The sequence below is a fragment of the Myotis myotis genome, unplaced genomic scaffold (genome assembly GCF_014108235.1).
Source record: "Myotis myotis isolate mMyoMyo1 unplaced genomic scaffold, mMyoMyo1.p scaffold_m19_p_9, whole genome shotgun sequence".
NCBI lineage: Eukaryota > Metazoa > Chordata > Mammalia > Chiroptera > Vespertilionidae > Myotis > Myotis myotis.
The window spans coordinates 10778589-10800667 of NW_023416401.1; the positions used below are offsets into that span (position 1 = coordinate 10778589).

The following is a 22079-nucleotide window of genomic DNA, read 5'->3' on the forward strand; positions in this document are numbered from 1 at the left end:
GGAAATGTCCCTTCTGCAGGACCGGCCCCCTCGGGGACGCATGGCTTTGTCTGCACACACAGCTGACTTGTGTTTGCAGGGACAGACAGGGGCTGGTGCTGGGGCCGGAGCCAGGAGGCGCGGGGAGGGTAGAGCGGACGGGGAAACACAAAGTCCAGAGAACAAACTTTTGCAAGCAAGCCCTTTGGGGTCATGTGGGAGGCTGACAACAAGCAGGGGGCTTGCAAAGCCAGCTGCTCCTCCCAGGCGGGGATGGGGGTCTCCAAAAACATACGGGCTGGTCTGAGCACAGGAAAGCTATGCCAGCCAGGAGGGTGAGAGGACAGAGGGGGTCTGGGGGAAGGGGAAGAGACAGATGGGCTCTGAGCGCTCCCCTGCCTCAAGCCCAATCCCGGCACTCTGCCCCCCGCCCTCAGGTACACGGAGGGTGCTCAGTGAAGATGCCTGTTAGACTGAACTGGCCCCTGGCCATCTGGGCTCTCAGGAATGCTGCCTCCTCTGTCCCCGCCGGGCGGCCAGAGGAGAGGAAGCTGGAGGAACAGGCAGGCTATGCCAGCAACACACTTCCGAGCTTCCCTCCGATAAGGCCCAGGAGCCACGGTGTCTGTGGCCACACCACACTGCACGGCGAGGATGCACGTGAGCCCACGCCGCAGAAACGCCCGTGGGAGCGCGTGCTCCGTGGCCCCCGCCTTCCGGCAGACCCCCCCTCTGACCTTTCCCCTTTCCAGCCCGGGGCGACGCCACCTGATTCTGAAAGGAAGCCACAGCCACGGAAAGCAGAGGGGACCATGATGCATCAGGCCGTGCAGGGGCCGTGCAGGGGCTGTGGAGGGGGAGTTAAAAGGAAAAAAGAAGAGCATGGTGCAGCACGGGGAAAGCGTTCCCGACGCGGCTCTCTCCGGTGGCTCTCTGGCCGTGTGCCGGGAGCCTTAGAAGGGCTCCTTCGGGATGGAGCGGCCAGCGGCCTCGGCTCACACCCCAGGGTCCTCCCTTCTTAGTAATTCAGAGCGTTAGACATGAGACAGCACGCGGGCGCCATCTCCCTCTCTTTCCTTTTCACTTTGCAGTCTGCTGCCCTGGCCTCTCAGGCTCGCTAGGTGGTAAGGAAGGGACCAGCTCGAGTGCCACCACCCCTCCCTCTGGTCTAGAGAGACCACGGAGGTGTGAGGCCCCATTCCAGAGACAATCTGCTTCCTCCACCTCCGTGGCTGGGCCTGTGACAGGAGACTCGACCTACCACCCGAGGGGCCCTCACAGACGCCCAAACGCCCTGGCCACCAGCGGCACCCACTCACCAGGACCCACTTTACCCTGGAGCTGCAGCCTCCAGCCCCTGGGGCCCCCGAGTGGGAGCGGCTCAAACAGAATTGAGACTCCTTCTCTTTGCCTTTTTTCACGAATCATGAGGGTGCTGGGCTGGGAAGCCGCGATGGGACCGCCACAGACAAGCCACCCGGCTTCCTGTCTGCAGCTCGGGGGAGGAGGACACCCTGCCCCCCGCGAGACAGGGAGGGCGCGGCAGACCTCGAGCACCCACCGGGCTCTGGTCTGGAAACCGTCTCCGGATTCTTTCGGTCGAGAGGTGACAGCGGAGAGATCACGGGGACAGTGTTTAGTCTGCGCGGAGAAGGCTCTGATCAGCACTGTCATCTACAAGGCATCTTCTTATCTTGTTTCTGAGCCACCTGCCCCCAGCACTCTGACCAACGGAGGCACGTGGGTGGCGGCCAGTCCGGGGGAGGCGGGGCATGGGGCTTCGGGACGAGGGTCTGTTCCTGCTGCTGGCACTGACGGCTATGTGACTTCAGGTGTGTTTCCTAAGCTTTCTGGAACTTTCTTTACCCATGGGTAGGAGGTATGAACACTTACCTCACTAATGGGTACTTAGAGTACAACGCGTTTGCACACAGCTGGTGCACAATAAATGCCTATGAGGGACTGCCGCCTGAAAGGGAAGAGGAAATAGTGTTCCTGGCCAGACCCCTGACAGGAACCCCAGACATGGGGGGTGAGGAGGGGGCGGGAGGTGACACTGGCCACCCTGGAGGTCTGCAAGGGCCCCTGGCACTGAGGTTTGTGGAGGCAGGGCTGGGGCCCCGAGGGGCTGGGATCTGTACCGTAGGGTGGCTTTGTGGCTGGAGCTGCCACCGCCTGGCTGCAGTCTTCCCTGTAGGCATCCCCCATGACATCAGGATGTTGGGTTGGCCTGGAAGGGCCTGCAGGCAGGTGAGGCCAGCCTTGAGCGCTGGCGCCCCCTGCAGGCCACTCTGCCCACCAGGTAGGTACGGACTACATAGACCTGGCCAGGAGGGTAGGTAGGGAGGAGCCACCAGGATGGCAGACACCCCCAGGCTGGGACAGGCTTAGCTGAGGCCTGCTTTTCACTGGTCACTCCCGTGACCAACCAGGCAGCAGCAGGGAGTTAACCAGCACCCTGTGCATGTCCAGCCTGTCTGCTTTAGCATAACGGACAATGAGCTAGAAGGGACCATTGAAATCACTTCTTATTTTACCGGCGAGGAAACCAGCAGGAGGAGGAAGGCCTGGCCCAGGTCACCCAGTTAGAGAAAGGCGGGGCTGGGCTAGAAATCCGGCCTCCTGCAACCCTGGTGTCTCCTCCACCTTTAACCCCCAGCCTCCAGCCCCCCTGCTTCTGAGCAGCTCCCTATCGTCTCTTCCTGCCCCCAGATGTGTTCCAGGCTCCCCCCAGCCCTGGAACCCCCCACCCCCACCCCAAACACGACCTTCTCAAGCCCAAGGCGCCTGAGGGGCTGTGAGAGCCGCCTGAGCCCTGCTGCCCGGGGGAGAGTGGCCCCCAGACCCAGTGAGGACACTGAGGCCAGAGTGGGTGGAGCTAGGCAAGATGCAGACTGGCTTCCGACCTCCTGTCTCCTTCTCTACCAGAAACGTGTGCTGGGGGAGGGGAGATAAGAGCTTGAGGGCGGCCTCGGGAACCTGCCACCCTGGCATCGTGGGCAGCCCTGCTCCTGGTTTCCTGGGGGCTACCTGGCTGCTGCAGGGGCAAGGGCAGCTCCACGGCATCAGCACTGCACGCCTGTGCATGGGCGCCCACCTCTGGATGGCCCTGGGAAGCAGCAGATCCATAAGGAAGGGCTGAGTGGGCCACAGGAGGTGGGCACCTGGAACCGGGTCCTGGCCCCTGACGGAACAGACCACAGAGAGGGAGGTGGGGAGGTCTCTCTCGCGATCTGCCTCAGTGAAACCCTGGCGTCCAGAGCCCCCTGCAGGCTGGCCTGGGCCCAGGCCTAGTGGCTCTCCCTACCTCCCACCCCAGGCGGATGGACCAGGGCTGGCAGGGAGCTCACTACTCTTTTTTTAAAAACTATATATGTATTTTATTGATTTTTTACAGAGAGGAAGGGATAGGGATAGAGAGTTAGAAACATCGATGAGAGAGAAACATCGATCAGCTGCCTCCTGGACACCTCCTACTGGGGATGTGCCCGCAACCAAGGTACATGCCCTTGACCGGAATCGAACCTGGGACCCTTCAGTCCGCAGGCCGATGCTCTATCCACCGAGCCAAACCAGCTAGGCTGAGCTCACTACTCTTAAGAAAGAAGTTTTCTTTTTGGATGAAAACAGTCTGGGCCTGACAGGGTGTGAAGCAAGAGCCAGCATATGAATGAGCCAGTGTGGTGACCGTGAGCTGGGGTTACTGCGGGCTGGGCAGCCTCACCCCTGCTGCTGCCGGACCCCCTCAGCCAGGTGGGCAGCACATGACCTGCCTCACCCCACCTGCTCTCCTGCACAATCGCATCCTCTGCCTCAGGCTCATTCCACCTACAGGCCTTTGCTTTGGCTTCTTCCTCCTCTCTTCCTCTGTCTGCCCCAAATCTGCCTCTTCTTTCATGCCACCTCCTCCAGGAAGCCTTCCCAGCTGCCAGCACTTAAAGGGCATGCCCCTTCCTCTGACTTTACTAACTGCACTCTGGTTGAGCTGGCCTTGCCCCACAGGCAGGCCTCTAAGTATCAGATAGAGGCCAGTAGTCCCTGCTCACTGGGGTTCAACAGTGCCGAGCATGGGGCACCCGGCGGGGGGGAGGGGGGGGGTCCTCCTCCCAGGGCTCTCCGGAACAGTGCACCCACACTCCAAGTCCTCGCACACACTGGATCTGTGGAAGACGGTCTGCGTGGGGCCTCTCTTAGGAACCTTGTAGAAGGGAACTTATCAAGAGCAAAAGGGAAAACACGCTTTTATGAAATCCAGGAGTTCCTCTTAGAGGAGGAGTCATAAGAGGCACAGACAAAATGAGATGTGCTTCAGTGGATTTTAACAACGACTATGTCTGTGGAGCAGGCAGGTGTAGGAGACAGGCATCATTACTCCATTTAATGAAAGAGTAAGTTGAAGGCAGCCAGCCTTCGAGATCTGTCCAAAGTCACCAGCTGACTGGTGCCAGAACCAGGGCTAGAAGGTAGGTGTCAGCCTCTGGGCTATGTCAGAGATTTCTTATGCCACACGGCACTACGTCCTTAAGAGGCCTGCGGGCTGCATTCCAGGTGACTCGGCTTCCAACCCCGTATGAGAGAAATTATTCCTCTAATCGAACTTGTTTTAACACCCAGAGTAATGCAATGGTGGTTGCCTAATGGGGGTCAATGGTACGGATGAGTCCACTGTGTGAAGCTCCGAGGGACACGCAGCTGCTCCAGAATGCACTTATTCCACCTACTGACGGATGGTCATAGGCCTGAGCTGGAGCCCTGCCCTCCCTGCATACCCCGAGGCGACTCCTCCTGGGGCACTGCCTGCGGGAGTGGGGGGACCACATGGTGGCATGGTGGTCCGAGGCCCTCTGCTCAGTGGGTCTGGTGCAAAGGGCCCGGGAGTGCACACACACAGTGACTCCTCTGAGTACACAGGTCCTAGCTGGGCACTGTCAAGGCAAGCTGAGGTGGGGGCGTCCCAGGAGGGGACTGCTCTGGCCTGAGCATGTCTGTCCCACGTTTCAAAGTGGCCGGAAGCTTTTCTCCCTCTTGAACTGGGATCTAGAAGGCCACCCAAGGGTTCAGGGAGGGTGGTCCCTGCAGCTGGAACTGGGCTTGAGATGGGGCCAGGAGGGGCTGGGACCGTTTCTCCCTGAAGATTCGGACCTCGGGCATGAGGCAGTGCGGGAGGGAGTCTTTGTGGGTGCACAGGGAGCCCTGACTCTGAACCTCGGGCTCTGAGGCCAGCTCCCCTACACTGATGATTCTGAGGTTGCTCCAAGAGTTCCTGGGTTGGCAGGTGACCCTAGAGGTCACGTAGCCTAGTCCCTGGGTGCAGAGACGCCACCAAACAGGGAAGGGAGTGCAGGTAAGAAGAAACTGGCAACCGGGCATGACTCGGGTTTGGAGTGTTCACATGATGCTCACTGGCCCAGGAGCTGGGAGGACCTCTGCCCACTGAAAGGCGCCTCTCCTTTATCTAGGGGAGATGGAACCCAGCCGCCCTGAAAGCAGTGAGTTCAAGACAGTGTGGCATTCTTTCTGGGTGTCTAAATAGTCCTGTCATCCTCCTTCCACTCCCCCCAACCCCCTCCCCCTCCCCCTCGCCCCCCACTCACTCACTTCCTGATAAGTCACCGCCATGCATGCCAGGCATCCAGAAGGCAGCCGATGCAGGTAGGTGTGGGTGAATGAAAGGTCAGGGGGAGGCGTGCCCACTGCAGGTGGGGAGGGCACTGGGGGCAGAGGTGGGGGGGGGAGGGCATGCAATGAACAGAGTCCTGTTCATTCTCCCACAGCTGCCCAGCAGGCCATGTGCTTGGTGACCAATCTGAAACACAGGCCACGTGTCCTCGCCTGGGGAGCCTGCTCATCTCTGAACACAGAATCCAAATTCAAAAATACCTGCTGACCGAGCCTTCTAGAGCAGCGGTTCTCAACCTGTGGGTCGCGACCCCTATGGCGGTCGAACGACCCTTTCACAGGGGTCGCCTAAGACCATCCTGCATATCAGATATTTACATGACGATTCATAACAGGAGCGACATTACAGTTATGAAGTAGCAACGAAAATAATCTTATGGTTGGGTCACAACATGAGGAACTGTACTTAAAGGGCCAGAAGGTGGAGAACCACTGCTCTAGAAGCTCGGAGCCCATCGTGGCACTTGCGAAAGGAAGGAGAACAGAGGGACAGGGACACAATCTCCCGCACCGGCCTGCGCTCCCTGTGGCAGCAACCCCAGCTTCCAGCCTCCAGGTCGCGGTTCCATGTACCAATGGGCGGAGCAGGCTCCTGAGAGGAGGGCGGGGTCATGAGGCCTGAGGGGCAGGCTCCCTTTACAAGACACACCTGTGTTCACCTAAACCCCGATTCTCTTCTGTGAGACATTTCCAAGCACAACATCCAACTCCTCCTAAGTGTCTCCCGGAAGCATGGCTTCTGTCAACCCCTCTGGGTCTCTCATCTCTTATCTACAACAGGAATGGGTTGGATGGATCATTTGTAGAGCCCCCCTTTAGGTCTAAACTGTTCTGATTTTTAATTAATCTTGGGATGCTACAGCTCAAGAACCAACAGTGGCTCCCAGTCCTACTTCATAAAGTCCAAACCCTTTGGCCTCTCAGGTTCCTACCTGCTGCAGCTTATAGACTGTCTCTGACTCTCCACTTACACCCCCGATTCCAGGTAAGGCAGTATCCCCGCTGTTCCTCACTTGCATCATTTCTTTGGGCCTTGGTTCATTATATCCCTTCCCCCTACCCTCCACAGAAAAGTTTGGCAGTTCCTAAAAAGTTAAACAATCTCCATAGGATTCAGCAATTCCACTTCTAACTCTGTATCCAAAAGAATTGAAAGCAGGGGCTCAAACAGATACTTGAACTTGAATGCTCATAGCAGCGTTATTCCCAACAGCCAAAAGGTGGAAACAACCCAAATACCTACCAACGATGAATGAGTGGGCAAACAAAACGCGGCATAGACATAAAATGAAGCATCACTCAGCCATGGAAAGGAAGGACATTCTGACACACGGATGAACCTTGAGGGCTCTATGCGACGTGAAAGAAGCCAGGCATACAAGGACAACTATTGTAAGATTCTACTGATCTGCAGTATGCATGGAGCGTGCAAGTTCACGGAAGGTGGAGCGGAGGTTGTAGGGAGCTGGGAATTATTGTTAAGCGGCTACAGGAGTTGTTTGGGACAATGAGAGGGTGGTGGGGGTATATGGTGGTGGTGGTGGTGGCTGTGCTTGGTGCCACTGAGCTAGGCACTTCAAAATGGTTAAAATTACACATTTATGTTGCATATATTTACCACAATTTAAAAAATCACCAAGTAAAAAAAACACACCAAACGAAACAAACCAACAACAAAACTGCCCTTCATTCTCCTTCTTAACACCTCCCTCTAGGTGCAGCTCCCAGACAAGCCCTTCTCACTCTGCGAGGCCACGCGGCTGGGCAGGCCTCCCGGCCCCGCAAGCGTTTGTAGGGAACACCCTAGACTCCTTGGGGCCTTGAGGGTGTTGGGCCCAGAGGAGGACCTCGGCGATCACTCAAGACTATTTGCTTCCCTTTGGAAGAGTGACCCGCTGCTGACCCCTCCCTGGCCAGGGTCCACCACACTCCCTCTGTGGTGGCTGGGAGCCTCCCTGGGAAGCCAGGGGCAGGGTGGTGAGCAGTTACATAACCCGCAGGGAGATTTTTTCCATCAGCTCAGGCCGTGCCAGCTTTCCAGCGGCGGCCGCGGCAGGTAGAGGCGCCCTGTCTGGGCCGGCCGTGCCCGGGCAGGGCAGCGATGCTGCGATCTGGAGCGGCTTAGCATAGCTCAGATTCCCACTGGCGGCTGGGGGCCGGCCACTCGCTGAGCTGTGGACGGATCTGCCGTCTCCTGCTGGCCTGCTCTGGGGAGGAGGAGGTGCTGGGGGTGAGCTGCCAGCCAGCCAGGGGTGACCCTCTGGGGCCTGGGACACCCGAGCCGGTCTTCTCCGATAACCCACTTATCTGCAGGCCTGCCTCGGCGTGGCAGCTTCAGACAGGGAAGCGCCCAACCAGGTTCTATCAGGGGATTTAGCAGGAAAAATGAAGCCGGGTGGGGGGTGAGGGTGTGCAGGGAAGAGGACACAGCCTGGCAAGGGACCCGGGCGATGGTGAAACCATTCCTGACCTCGGTAAAGCTCCCGGCCCAGAGGTGGAAGGGGGCAGAACGCCGCTCCATCCCCTCTGCTGCCCAGGCTACTGCCCACCTTGGTCCCCCCTGAAGTGAGGCGTCTGGAACCAGCCCCTGGATGCCTGCCGAACACCAACTAGGTGCTGCCACAGTGGGGGGTTGGGGGGACGGGACACAGATGACAGGACACAGTCACTGCCCCAGGACACCTGGGGACACAGTTTTGGAAAAGCCTGACGGGCAGGCTGCTGTCCTGGGCGCCTCTGGGACTGACTGGGGCCCAAATGATCATTTTCTTTCTTCTGCTTATTTTCAGATTAAAAACTCAAAACGCTTTTCCCCCCGGATCAAGCCATGAGCTGATTCTGTCCCACTGAACATCCCCTAGTTTCAGAGGGGCTTTCGATTTAGCACTTTCAGGAGCCCCCACGCCCTGTCTCCACGCCCCCACCCCCAAAGTCAGAGAACGCTGGTCTGAATGCTCACTTTGAGACAGTCTGACCGGGGCCTTGAGTAAGACACCTAGACTTGGGACTATACGCACACCTGCACAAGCGGAGAAGACGGAGGGCGGGCAGATGGACAGAGACAACGCCGTACACAGGCTCTGCCGCTGTGTGGTGTACAGCAGAGGCTCAGTAAGTGTTTGCTGAGAGACAGAAATGAGGATTGGGAGAAAGAAGGTAAAATTCACTCATGCCGAAGCAAGTGTGGGCGACAAGCATGGCAAGGAGACACCGGGCTGCCCCTCTGGGGTTCGGTGAGATGGGCCAAGAGCCTTGGCACCAGCTAAGCATCGCTCTCCTCATCGGGGCAGCCGTGCCTGCCAAACGCCTGTGACAAGCAGTCTCCCGTGACAGGTGAGGCAAGCCTGCCAGGGCCCACCCTGAGGGAGTGTGCGTGCTGGCCCTGCACGGCCCTCGTAGGACACGACCTTCAGCACGGGCACTGACCACTCACAGGGTGCTCAGGTGCCAGCCAGCAGGTGGGGGAGCCTGTTTTTTTTAAAGAGATCTTTGGTGGGCCCGACGTCACCCTCCTCCACCTGCCCACAGGAAAGCTGCTGCCTGGCGCTGGCCTTTGCCCTCCCCTCCCGACTCCCAGCAGCAGTGGAGGAGCTCGGGTCGGCCCGGCCAGGGCTGCGCTCGGCCTCAGGAATGAGCAGAACAATGCGCTGCTATCCCTGGGTATGCCCGGCGGGGCCAACAGTAAAATTAGTTTACATGCCTGGAGTGCACGGCGGCTCAGCGGTGGGCGTGGGGAGGGAGGGAGGAGGTCCGATCAGGGGGAGAGGGTGCAAGGGAAGAGCGGAACCTTGGGCATAACAGCTTGGGGTTCACCTGGATAAAGCAAGCGGAGACGGGAAGGTATTGCCTCAGACCCCCTTGGCCCTCCAGTGGCCCAGAAAGCTCAGGGGCTCGGAGACCACGGGATGCTGTGCGATTATTCTAGATGGGTGGGTTATGGAATCCCCACTGATAGCTTCCTTCATGAGGCAGATTCCTGATTTTCTCGAGCTTCTGACCCTTAGAAGCTATTTGGGGCGGGGGCCGGGGGGAGAGGGTATAGTATGGTGTGGAGCCTGGAGCCTGGGTGCTGGGCTGACCACCCCATTGAGCCCGTCACTCTGGGTGGGGCTTGCAGGCTTGCGGAGCCACTGAAATGTAAATGTGGGGAAGGATCCCTCCCTGGAGAAGGAAGCCCATGTTCATGAAGGTCCTCAGGAGAGCGGAGAAGCCCACCACACACCAGTGAGCACTGGGTTGAGGGCCCTGCCCGCCCGGCACAGGCACTTACTGGGCACCTATTCTGTACAAGTCGTGCTGCCAGGAGCTGGGGACCCATGAAAACTCAGCCAGGATTCCTGCCCTTAAGTTTGCAACCAGGAGCTGGTTAGCACTCCAGGCACCCAGGTTAGTCCCTTCCTCCTTTCCTCGTAGCAGGCGGGGTCAGAACGCCACACTTCACGCTGAGGGAAGGGTTTGGTGTTTCTGGAGACCTTGAGACAAGCAGGAGAGGAAGTCCCCCTATGACCAGAGTTAGAGGACAGGCCCAGGTTCTCTGCTCAAGCTACAGAGGGGACGGATGTGTCACTCAAGCCCTGAAGATGGATCTTATACTCTGATTTGCGGATAGGGGCAGCCGGACCAGAAAATCCCGAGTGCCCCTTCTGGCACGAAAACTTACAGTTACAATCATTCCCAGAGACCACGGAGGCCCTACGGAGCCCCTGTCACCCTTCAATAGCGTTTCTGTCTATCAAATGCCCCGAGGTCAATTTTGGAAGAGGGTGTCTTTTGGAAGGTGCTGGCAGAGAGCCATTTATTTTTAAGTCTGTTTTTTTAAAAAAAATTTTTTTTATTAAGGTATTACAAATGTGTCTTTATCCCCCCATTGTCACCTCATCCCCCCAGTCTTGCCCTCACCCTCACCCCCTGTTGTCTGCGTCCATCGCTTATGCTTATATGCATGCATACAAGTCCGTTGGTTGATCTCTGGTCACATTCCAGATTCCAATTTTTGCGTTGTCTTTTCACAACAACCCTGCTGTGTTTGTGACTTGTTGTCTTTTCACAACAACCCTGCTGTGTTTGTGACTTGTTGTCTTTTCACAACAACCCTGCTGTGTTTGTGACTAGGTGTTTTTTTCTCCCCCCCCTTCAAAACAAGGTACTGCATCCTTCTGTTAGAGGTGTTGTTGGCAACGGTTGCTAGGGAGAGCTGGGTTCAGTTACAGACACACTGATGCCTGCTCTAATAATACTTTGCTCTGCATAGCTCGGATGCAGACACCTCTTGGCTAAACAGGGCGCACGCATTTCAACAGAGGAGGCTTGAACTTGTACCACCCAAGCATAGCTCGGCGAGGAGCACTCCCCGAGCCCAACTGGACAGCCCGGGGTGGTGACGGGGCAGTGCTGGGCGGAGGGGGCTCGGGCCTCTAATTCCTGTCATTCCGAATGTCCCATAAAAAGAGGCACGCTCATTCTTCCCCTCCCCGTGAAACTGGAGCCCCGGCCCCATTATCGCGCAATTCCCTGGTGAGGATCCAGGCAGCGTTTTGGAGGTTTCTGTAACCCAGGGGCCCTGGGCAGCGCATTCTCCTGGAAGTCAGAAATCACCAACCCACGTACTCCAGTGGGTGTGGGACTTCACAAATATGAAGAAGCCGGGAGCCGGGCGGGAAGGGTGGGGAGAGGCGGGCTGGGCAGCGAAGGGGATCACTCCCCAGCTTTCCCTGGGTGGCCTGGCCCCTGGCACAGCCTGGGAATGTGGGTGGAGAGTGAGGCCCTTTTCCTACCACATGTGATAACTGCTCTCACAAATATCTGAGGCCAAGAAAAAGGAACAGGATGAGGGAGAGGAGCTGAGGACAGAGAGAAATGGGGTCACCGGGAGAGGAGAGGCAGCTGGGGGCTCCGCCTGGTTCACTCAGAACCTCAGAATGATGGTGAAGAGCACGAAAAAGGGGCCCTGGGGTGGTCCAGACCAGCTTCCTCATTGCATGGAGGGTAAACCGAGGACGGGCAGCGTGAAGGGAAGGTTCAGCTGCTGATGTCTCCCCCTTCAGCGTTCTCCTCCCAGCTCACCCACCTCGCTCAGCGGCGAGTCCAGTCCCTGGCACCCATGTATTGACTCACTTATAGGGAGACAGGCAGGACCAGCAGGCTCACAAGTGACAACAGTGCACAGTGAGGGCATCGCTGGGGTATCTTCCTAATAGTGGTGCTCAACCTGTCGCACCACAGATTCACCTGGGGGGTTCTTTAAAACAGGATGCCCATGTCCTGGCCAGTGTTGCTTGGTAGTTAGAGCGTCAGCCCGTGTATTGAAGGGTCGTGGGTTCAAATCCCAGTCAGGGGCACGTACCTGGGTCACAGGTTTGACCCCCAGCCTAGTTGGGATGCGTGCAGGAGGCAACCAATTGATGTATCTCTCTTATGTCGATGTTTCTCTCTCTCTCCCCCTCCCTCCCTTTTCCACTCTCTCTCTACAAAGCAATGGAGACAATATCCTCGGGGGAGGATTAACAACAGCAACAGAAAGGAGGCCCAGGCCCCGTCCTGGGAGAGTGTAGTCGGTGGTCTGGGGGAGGGGCCCTCCCGCATGTTTTGAAAGCTCCTTCCCACTCGAGTGTAATGGACAGCCAGGCTGAGCCACGGGCCTAAGGAAAGCCCGGTACTCCCAGGCTGGATCCCACTCCCCACAATCGCACCGACAAAGCTGTGCCTCGGTCGACCCATCTGCGACACTGAGCCATCACCACGGTCGCCCAGGGCCCCGTCCTCGGCCAGCAGCGCCGGATGAGACGCTCAGGCCCACCAGGCCCACTGGATCAGAACCTGCATTTCAGTAAAAGCCCATGTGATTCACACTCACGTTCAAGGCGAGAAACTGATCTAATGTAGACGCCTGATTGGCACATGACGGACATTTAAGAAATGTCGGTGTCTGAGGTAGAATTTTACTTATAAGAACACCACCAAGAGCAGAACCACATCTCAGGCAGAAAGACTCGGCTTAGACGTAACAACTGGAGAGTGTACTTTGTGCTGTGGGACTGGTGACAGGGGTCCACGGAGACCCCAGGGTGGGTCTCTGGCATCACCCTAGCTCATGAGGGCAGTGCCTCTGGCTTCCTTCAGATGCCAAAGCTAAGTCTGGCTGGGAAGGACTAAAGGTCCTGTGACCTCCCCCCGCCCCATTTCCCTCTCCACAGGGGCTGCACCCCAGCCTGGCAGGCAGCCCTCACACGCCTGCCAAGTGTCCACTCTATCAGAGCCTGCCCCGCCCTCCCGTGCTGCCAGCTCCCACTGCTGAAGCCCAGGCAGCAAACACGGTTGGCCAAGGAGGGCAACATCCAGAGCCAGCTGCTGGGAGCTGTGCTCCGCGGGCACTTCACACCCTGGGCCCTTCGCAGCCAGCGCCAAGCACTAAGCCGGGTCTCAGAACTGGGACGTGGTGGCAGCAGTCAAACCTGGCCCCACGAGGGGCGTCTCAGAGGCCACCAAACTGAACCGGGGGCTGGCTGGGGGACCCAGTGGCCGTGGCCTGGCGTGGAAGAAGCTGAGTGTGAACCTCAGAGGGAGGAAGGGGAGGGAAGGGCTCTGGGGCTGGGCATGGGCCCAGGGCTGCCAGCAAAGGGATATAAATCAGATTCACCAGAAAATGAAAGCTGGTAAAAAGAGAGATCCCTGTGGGTGTTAAGGAGGGGAAGGGGGCTGGATGAGCCATGCTCTCTCTTCTTGTACTCTGAGTCTGGGGTGGTGTGTGGCCAGGAGTTATGCCGCCTGGAAGCCTACACTCACCGGCCACTTCCTGAGCTGCGGAGAGGAGCGGCAGAGCCCACAGAGGCCCAGCCAGACATGGGTGGTGGCTTCCTGGGGGCCTGGTAAGCGGGGTTTGGGGCGTCTGTAAGGAGCTGGGGTAACCTCACGCCAGCACATCCAGCCTGCCTTGCACAGGAGCCCAAAGGGCCTTGAACGGCGACTCAGGAGGTCCCAGTGCCCGGCTCATGCCCCTGGTTATGCCCTCTGAGGGGCGCCCTCCTCAGTGTACATGAAAGCTGGGGTTGGAGGTGGTGAAGAGGGGGAGGGGGAGGATGTTTCCATTTCTAAATACCTGACCCACAAGTGCTCCACGCAGGCAAACGCCGTGGGAGGGACAGCTCTCCTCTGCCCAGAGACAAGATGGCCTCAGTGGGGTTGACACACCTTGAGCCACGATATGGGGTGGGCCGGTTTCCGAGGACCAGGGGGACCCAGGACTGCTTCATGCCAGGGCCAGGCCGTGGGAGAGTGAGGAAGGAAGAGGCCATGTGGCCCCTAGCGTCCTCCCCAGCCCGAGTCACCTCCAGCAGCACAGAATCCTGGAGCCGCTGCCGAGTGCCAAGCGGCTGAGCACTGGCCCAGGGAGAGCGCAGAGCCAAGCTCCGGCTGACGGTGTGAACCCGGTCGAGAAGCCCCGTTTCTCAGCTTTCAGCTTAGTCCTCGCTCTCTGTCCTGGTGTTTGCCAGCCGGTGTCTCTCAGCACAGCAGTTCCGCGAGAAGTCATTAGCGGGGGGCTGTGGAGAGGACTTCGCTGAGCTCAGTGCAGCCTAGCAGGTTCCCTTCCTCTGTTGCGGGCCAGTCCGCTTTTGGACTAATGGAGAGGCCCGTGTCGGGCCACGGAGTCCCTTTAGTGGGTGAGCACTTGCAGGATTGATGCCTGTGGGACGCTGTGGGCGAGGCCGCAATAACCAGGGGTCCTTGGAAGAAATGCCTGACCTGGGCAGGATCTTGGGGTGGGGGTCCCTTGGTCAGGGGGTGCGTGGTCAGGTGCATCATCCCATGCCCTATATGTCTGTCCGTCACTGGCTTTGGCAAGATTACCAGGATCTGGTTGCCACTGTCCAGAAACCTTGCCCTCTCCTGGCCCTTCTCAAGAAAGGACAAAGGCCAAGGCCACAGGCCACAGGCCGATCCCATCCTGGACTCCCTGTGCCTGGTGGTACGTGGCAGACAGGCGGCTCCCCGCTGCCACCCCCCACACGCTCCCGGGACATTCCGGCCCGCAAGGGACATGTCCAATGTGCAAATCCCTCAGGTAATGCGGGAATTCGTCACCAGGGGAGCGTGGGTGATCCAGGAATGGGAACCCGATCGGGGCCTGGAGCTGGAGACGCAGCCCAGGCCGGCCAGCGAGGGCTCAGGTTGCAGTGAGCGGGCTCCTTGGGAAGAGGAGAGGACCGCGGGATGGAGCCCTCTGGAGAGGCTCCTGCCTCCCTGTTCGTAGGGGAAAGACAGCAGACCGTGGACCAGGTGGTTGAGACCAGGCGGCCATCTGTCCTAGTTCACACTTGGTGTCTGGATAGTCCCAGGGCCCAGTGTGGCCACCATGCCCTGCTACCTGTTACCTATCCCTGACGCCACCAGTTCACCTTCTACCACCTCTGACAGACGAGCTGGCAGCAGCCCCCCAGCTCCGCACTCGAGATGAAACTGCGCTGGGCTCAGTCTAAGTGCCCACGCTCACGCCTACTACACGCTCACCCCAGTGACACCATCGCGGAGCTCTGCCGCCGTGGAGGAAAGACCGAGGAGCCGGACGAAGCTCCCGGGGGCGGAGGGTTCTGACTGGGAGAGCACCAAGGAACAAGACTATGAAATCACCACACTCCCCTCTTCCCCATGAGGGTTTCAGGAAGCTCAGAGCATCAGCAGACAGGCCAGACCTTCCCTGCTCAAGGCCCTGTACCTTCTGCTCAGACCCATCTAAGCACCAGCTACAACCAAGGGCACCACCTCCAGGGGTGGGGGCTGGGGGGCTGGTCCCGGAGACGGGGAGCCAGAAGAGAGAGAAGTCCGCCGCAAGGTCGTGTCTACTCAGACGTGGAGAGGTCAAAGCACAGGCTGGCTCAGACCGCGAGCCAGCCCTCTTATCATGGAAATAGAAAGAGGCAGAGGCCGGTTAAACATGACGCACCTATAAAAGTATACTGGGCCGCCGTCACCATGGAGCCCTCACACAAACACACGTAAATCCAGCCACTCAGCCCTTGCCCCTTGAGTGCCTTCTTATTTTCTATAATTAATCGGGCAAGGGTGGAACCTGGGAAAAGTTCAACCGTGGTCAGAATTTGCAGCCTTCTCTCTAGTAATAACCCCAGGGGCGGGGGGGGGGGGGGGGGAGGGGCGGGGGGGGGGCGCGGCCGGACGCAGCTGCCGGTGTCGGTTACCTGGAGCATGTTGAGCAGCAGGCTGCGGAACTTGGTCCCCTCCACCATGAAGAGCGCCATCTTGTCGCAGAGCTTGGCGGCCGTGAAGGCGAAGCTGCGGTCGGACACGGCCTTCTGGTAGATGGTGCGCACGATCTCGCCCAGCATCTCCTCCGAGTTGGTCGAGTTCTGCGCCTCCTCCATGAAGGTGCTGAGCTTGGCGTCCACGTCGCTGCTGTTGTTGCGCATGCTGTTCAGGATCTCGATCAGCTTGTCCATCTTGTTCTGCTGCGGGGTGGGGGGCTCCACGGCCACCTCATCCTGGGGGCAGGGAGACAAACCGAGGCGGCCTGAGTGGAGCCGAGGTTCTGTGCGTGCGTGTGTGTGTGTGTGTGTGTGTGTGTGTGTGTGTGTTGGGGGAGTGGCCCGTATGGGAAGTGTGCTGCCCACAGAAAGGACCCAGCCCTACCTTCTAGAACCCCGTCTGGTTCCCCCCAGGCATGCTGACCTGCACCAAGGACCCTCAGCCCCACGCTCTCTGCTGCCCTTGTCCCCAGCCCCTGCGACATCCCTCCTAGCGAGCCCCATCTCTCACCCAGATTCTCACGTATGGGTTCTGTTTGCCTACGTGCCCATCAACGGTCTCAATCCAGAAATGGTTCAATAGGGCTCACAGAAGATGCAATAAGATAACAAATAAAAAACTGGGCCAAAGCCCTGACCGGTTTGGCTCAGTGGATAGAGTATCGGCCTTCAGACTGAAGGGTCCCAGGTTCGATTCCGGTTAAGGGCATGCACCTTGGTTGCAGGCACATCCCCAGTGGCAGCTGATCAATGTTTCTCTCTTATCGATGTTTCTAACTCTCTATCCCTCTCCCTTTCTCTCTGTAAAAAATCAATAAAGTATATTTTTTTAAAAAATCAGGCCAAAGAGAAAACGAGGGCAGGAAGACTAGGTCGGGAAGGAAGGTGGCATCCAGAATGCTTGCTGCGCTGGTCAGACGCGCCCATGGAGTAGCCCTAGGCTCCTAGAGCACACGGTGGTTGTGTTCTCTGGGTGTAGGGAACCTGTGGACACGGCCATGGCCACAGCTTTGTGTCCTATGGCGACGGCTGGCCTTCTACCCATAAACACTACACACCAAGGAGTCCTCCTACGTGTCACCAAAACGAGGGGCACTTCTAGGAGGGGAATCTCAGGCAGAAGCCTACACCCTCCTGAGGTTTCAATGCCACGGCCCCAGAGGCAGGCGGGAGGAGGGAGAATGGCACCTGACAGTCGCAAAAGTACTTACTCAAACACCACAGGCCGGTGGCCAGGAGTGTGAGGGACTTAACTGCGGGGGTGTGAGGGCAGGTGATGGGCAGGATCAAGGGCAGAAGGAAGGTCTACACTGGCCTCTCTGTTCTCAACAAGAAGAGCTTTGGGCCGGGGCACGGACGGAGGTTCTGGAACCTGCTCTCTGCTTCCAGTGTGTGGCTGGGGAAGTGGCCGTCACTCCCGCACCTCCCATCGCCCCCAGGCACGGCCTCTTCCTCCCTTCCCCTCCCCTCTTCGGCTGAGGGGTGATACCACATGCCCACTTGAGGGGCCAGAATGTGCTGGAGGGGTTCATGCAGGTGCCAGGAGTCCCCAAGGCAGTGGCGGCTCCCGCTTCTCTCCACAGGGCGCCCCAGGCCCTCAAACCCGAGCCCGCCTGCCAATGTGCCTATCTCACGCGTCCTCCCTGGTGGAAGAGAACAATGAAAATGCAATTACCGGTCCTTTTTCCTTCAGCCTCCGCCGCAGCCTGTCTTTGGAAGACTGGAGCAGGGTAACTCTGGGCCGCTCCCCGATGCGCTCGGGGGTAACACTGTCTTTACACTTTGCCTCGGCCTCCGGGGCTCCCGGCTGCTGTGGGGGCAGCCTCTCAGAAGCCGCTGGGGCCGGGCCATCGGGGCTGCAGGGGGGCTCGAGGCCACTGTGCCCGGTGTCCCCCAGGGCGTCCTCCAGCTTGGGGCTGCCCATGGTCACGGTCTCTTTAGCATTGCGGTGGGTGCCTGCCTCTCCCTTGTCGCCCGGTGGGTGCTTCATGTTGCCATGGTGCCAGCGCCGGTTCTGGCTGTAGCCGTGATGGGTGGGCCTCCCTGAGGGGTGGGGCACCGAGCCCCCCTGGTAGGACTTCTGATGGTCCCTGTTGTGTTTGGCACTGCCTGGCTGGTGGTCGCCGTGCTGCTGGGGCTTGCTCCCTCCTGGAGGTCTCTGCTGCCGTCTGCGAACCACAGGGAAAGACAGAGAGGGTCACTGGGTGGGCTGTGCAGGGGCCCTGCGTCCAAACACGAAGAGAGGAATTTATCGAGTTGCTCATTTAGTCATTCTTTCAACACTCCTGCTGGGTGCCTCCTGTGTGCCAGGCTCCGTGACAGGGCCTGGGGATACAGCAGGGAACGAGATGACAGGTCCCTGAGATCACAGAGGAGTTAAGTCAGTCCTTGGCTAAAATAAGTATTTTATTCCCCTGGTAGAATATGCATTAGCACACGTGCGGGGAATACAATTAGAACGATACAATAGCTGTGCAGTGAGCCCTCCTAACTGTCTGCAGCCACCCGGTGTCCTCTTGAAGCGACTGTTATCATTTTGTGAATCTTCCAAACGTATTCGATACATGTCCTGGCAAAAAATGTATACACAGACCTGCATCTGATAACAACTATCCTGTTAATGACTTAAAAAAAAAAAATCCGCAACCAAGGACATGCTGAGAGAGAGGAAGGGAGAAGGAGAAAGAAAGAGAGAAACGTCAATGTGAGAGAGAAACATCGATCAGTTTCAGGGGCTCAAACCCGCAACCCAGGTATGTTCCCTGACAGGGAGTGGAACTAGCAACCTTTCAGTTCACAGGACAATGCCGCTCAACCAACTGAGCCACGCTGGCAGGGCTCCTGGTAATGACTGCTTACCATAATGACTCTTGAAAAGCTGTATCATTTGTTAAACAACTTTCTTTTTGATACACTGACATTTTTACCCCCAAACCCAGTAACAAAATCTACACTAGTAAAAGAGAAAGATGCAAACTGACCGTACCATTGCGACACCCATCAGCCAATCAGGAGTATGCAAATTAACCCAACAAAGATGGCAGGTTAATTTGCATATGCAGGTGCTGAGCGGCCAGGGGCGGGATGCTTGTGTTGTCACCATGGTGACGACGCAGGTGTTCCGTACCACCCCAGCCCGCTCCAGGCCTCTGGGCAGCATGGGAAGGTGGAAAGGAGGCTCCAGCCAGAGTGAAGGTGGTGCTGGCAGCCAGGGGAAGGAAGGCCCATTCTTGCACAAATCTTCGTGCATCAGGCCTCTAGTATGCTATCAACAGTTGTTATAAGCAGAATTGTGCTCCTCCTACCTCAATTCATGTGTCAAAGCCCCAATCCCCAGAACATCAGAAAGTGACTATATGTGAAGATAGGGCCTTTTCTAAAGGTGATTCAGTTAAAATGAGGCTGTTAGGATGGAGCCCAACCCAATGTGACTATTACCTTTATTTTTAGAATTTTTACTTATTGATTTGAGAGAGAGAGAGGGAGGGGTGGGGCGCTGAGCCCCCTGGTAGGACTTCTGATGGTCCCCGTTGTGTTTGGCACCGCCCAGCTGGTGGTTGCTGTGCTGTTCCACTTATTTATGCATCATTAGTTATTCCTGTATGTACTCTAACCGGAGATTGAACCTGCAACCTGATAGGAATGCTGCTCTAACCAACTGAGCTACCCGGCCAGGGCATGGCTCTTGTCTTCCTAAGAGATTAGGACAGACATGCTCATGCACAGAAGAACGACCACATGAGGACACAGCGAGAAGGTGGCCATCTGAAAGCCAAGGAGAGAGGCCTCAGAGGAAACCAAACCTGCTGACACCTTGATCTTGGAGCTCCAGCCCCCGGAACTGTGAGAAAATAAATCCCCGTTTTTTAGCCACCCAGACTGTGGTATATTGTTATGGCAACCCAAGCTGACGAACATAGAAGTGATATTTAGCATAATGGTCTTATGCAAAGACAGGCTCACCGATTTACTTGACACAACACTTCCTAAGCACAGCATACCATAGGGGACAAATCTGAGGAGTGTGCCAGGGGGCAAACCAAATATTTTGATTTGTGGATTGAAGGCAAGTGAGTGGGGGGTGCATTTCAATGATCTCTCAGTCTTGTGCACAGGGATCTTCTGTCCCTGGAAGCCCTGTGCTCCGTCTCATTCTGTGCCATGGCTTCATGTGAGTGCTGTTGGAGAACAAGATAACCATGGGCCTCTCAAAAGCTGTAAAGTCAGAAAGATGTTACCTTCTAAAAAACGAGGCCCACCCCGTCCTCAGCGACCTTCCCGGCATTGCATTTTATGAACGGATTCTATTTATCCTCTTTCAAATCATTATCACTGATATAAACTCAACTGGAATGTTCATCTGATAATTTTGTCTCTGTGAAAATTTAGGGGTACCTTGGGCTGGGGTTAAACACCGTTTTCCCATTAAAATGAATTAAAAATATATATTTTTGATAACATTTTTATAAAAAAAGCTTTATCTAAGTGGCAGGGTTTTCAGGGAAAATTAGTTGTTAAGTAAGAGACAGGTGTATGGCGTTCATTTTGTTTCCACACAAATGATAACCTGTAATACACTGTGTACAGTAGTCCCCCCCTATCCGCAGGGGAGATATGCCAAGACCTCCAGGGGCTGCCTGAACCCTCTATACACTGTGTGGCCTTCCCCTCATTACATGCAACATTTTCACTTACAGGAAGCGCTTCCCGGCTTCTCTGTGGCATATCCAAACGGCCAGCAGCACGGCTCTTGCACTCTGGGGCCATTGTTAAGTAAAATAAGGGTCGCTTGAACACGAGCACGGAGATGCCGTGCCAGTCGATCTGATAACCGAGGTGGCTACCTAGTGACTCAGTGGTGGTGGGGGGCACCTACGCGTGGAGACACTGAACAAAGGGGCGATTCACATCCAGGGCGGGACGGAGTGGTGGGGTGGTGCGAGATTTCATCACGCTACTCAGAATGGTGTGCAACTTAACACGTATGAATTGTTTATTTCTGGAATTTCCCATTTATATTTTCAGACCAAGGCTGGCCCCGGGTAACTGAAACTGTGGAAGGGGAGACCGTGGGTAAGGGGGACTGCTGTACTGGAAGCAGACATCCGTATGGCTCTGGATGGAAATGTGACAGTTGGTTACAAAAGCCTCTATGTGACATGCAAACCGCCGGGCCTCGCACTGTCAACTCCATTGGCGGCAATTTACAAAGGAAACAAACCAGGACATGCATAGGGATGCAGGTACAAGGGTGCTCCCGACGGCCATGCTTGTAGCAGCAAAAAACAATGTGGAGCAATTAAGAACGCGGTGGAGGGGTTCACTCTTGTTGATGGAAGAGAGCAAGTGCGGTAATGTGTGCAGCACGAGGCTATATTTTTTAAAGGCAAGTATTTATACGCATAGAAAAATCTGGAAGGATACACGCCAAAATGTTTAACAGTGGCTTTCGAAACGAACATGCATTTATTTTTCTAAACTTTTTATTGTGAGGTAATTATAGATTTCCCACGCAGCTGTAGGAACTATGGCAGAGAGATCTTTTGTATCCCCTACCCAGTTGCTTTCCGTGGTAACATCTTGCAAAACTATAGTACGGGATTTTTTGACATGGACACAGTCAAGGTACAGCACCTTTCCATCACCACAAAGATCCTTCATATCCCCCTTTAATAGTCACACCTGCTTCCCTCCCACCACCCCTCCTTCGCCCCTGGGAATAACTAATCTGGTGTCCATTTCTACAATGTTGTCATCTCCAGAATGTCACATAAATGGAATCAAAAGTCCATTGGGGTTGGCTTCGTCCCCTCAGCATAACTTCCGGAGGTTCATCCACGTGGCTGTGTGCATCAACAGTTCATTCCTTTTCACTGGTGACTAGTCTCCCATAGTGTGGATGGATGCTGGGAGCCGGTCCATCCTTGCTGTTTCAAGGGACCTGGCATATATGGCATACTGTTCTTAATATGTTTACTCACCTTCTTGGCACTATGTGTTTTAACCAAGGTCACCTCTCTGAGAAAGGTTGTTTCCCCAGGTAGGGATTTTCCCCTGAAGTTAGGGAGGGAATAAAACCCCTTAACTAAGTGCCAGGCAGGTAATTAATCACTTTAACTACGAACAATCATGCTTAAGCTACATAATCTTTACGCCCCGGAATGGAGA

The 22079-nt window shown here is 56.6% G+C and overlaps 1 protein-coding gene across 6 annotated transcripts in view; it reads right to left on the bottom strand.

Annotated features, from left to right (window-relative positions):
* CTIF (cap binding complex dependent translation initiation factor) overlaps positions 1–22079 on the bottom strand; it is a 235293-nt gene that overhangs the window by 61765 nt on the left and 151449 nt on the right. For all 6 annotated transcript variants that reach the window (XM_036322505.1, XM_036322504.1, XM_036322503.1 and 3 more), the window contains 2 exons: positions 17587–18079; positions 15849–16148 (listed from right to left, as the gene is read on the bottom strand). In XM_036322505.1, the coding sequence (XP_036178398.1) occupies positions 15849–16148; positions 17587–18079 (793 nt within the window). The remainder of the gene's footprint in view (positions 1–15848; positions 16149–17586; positions 18080–22079) is intronic.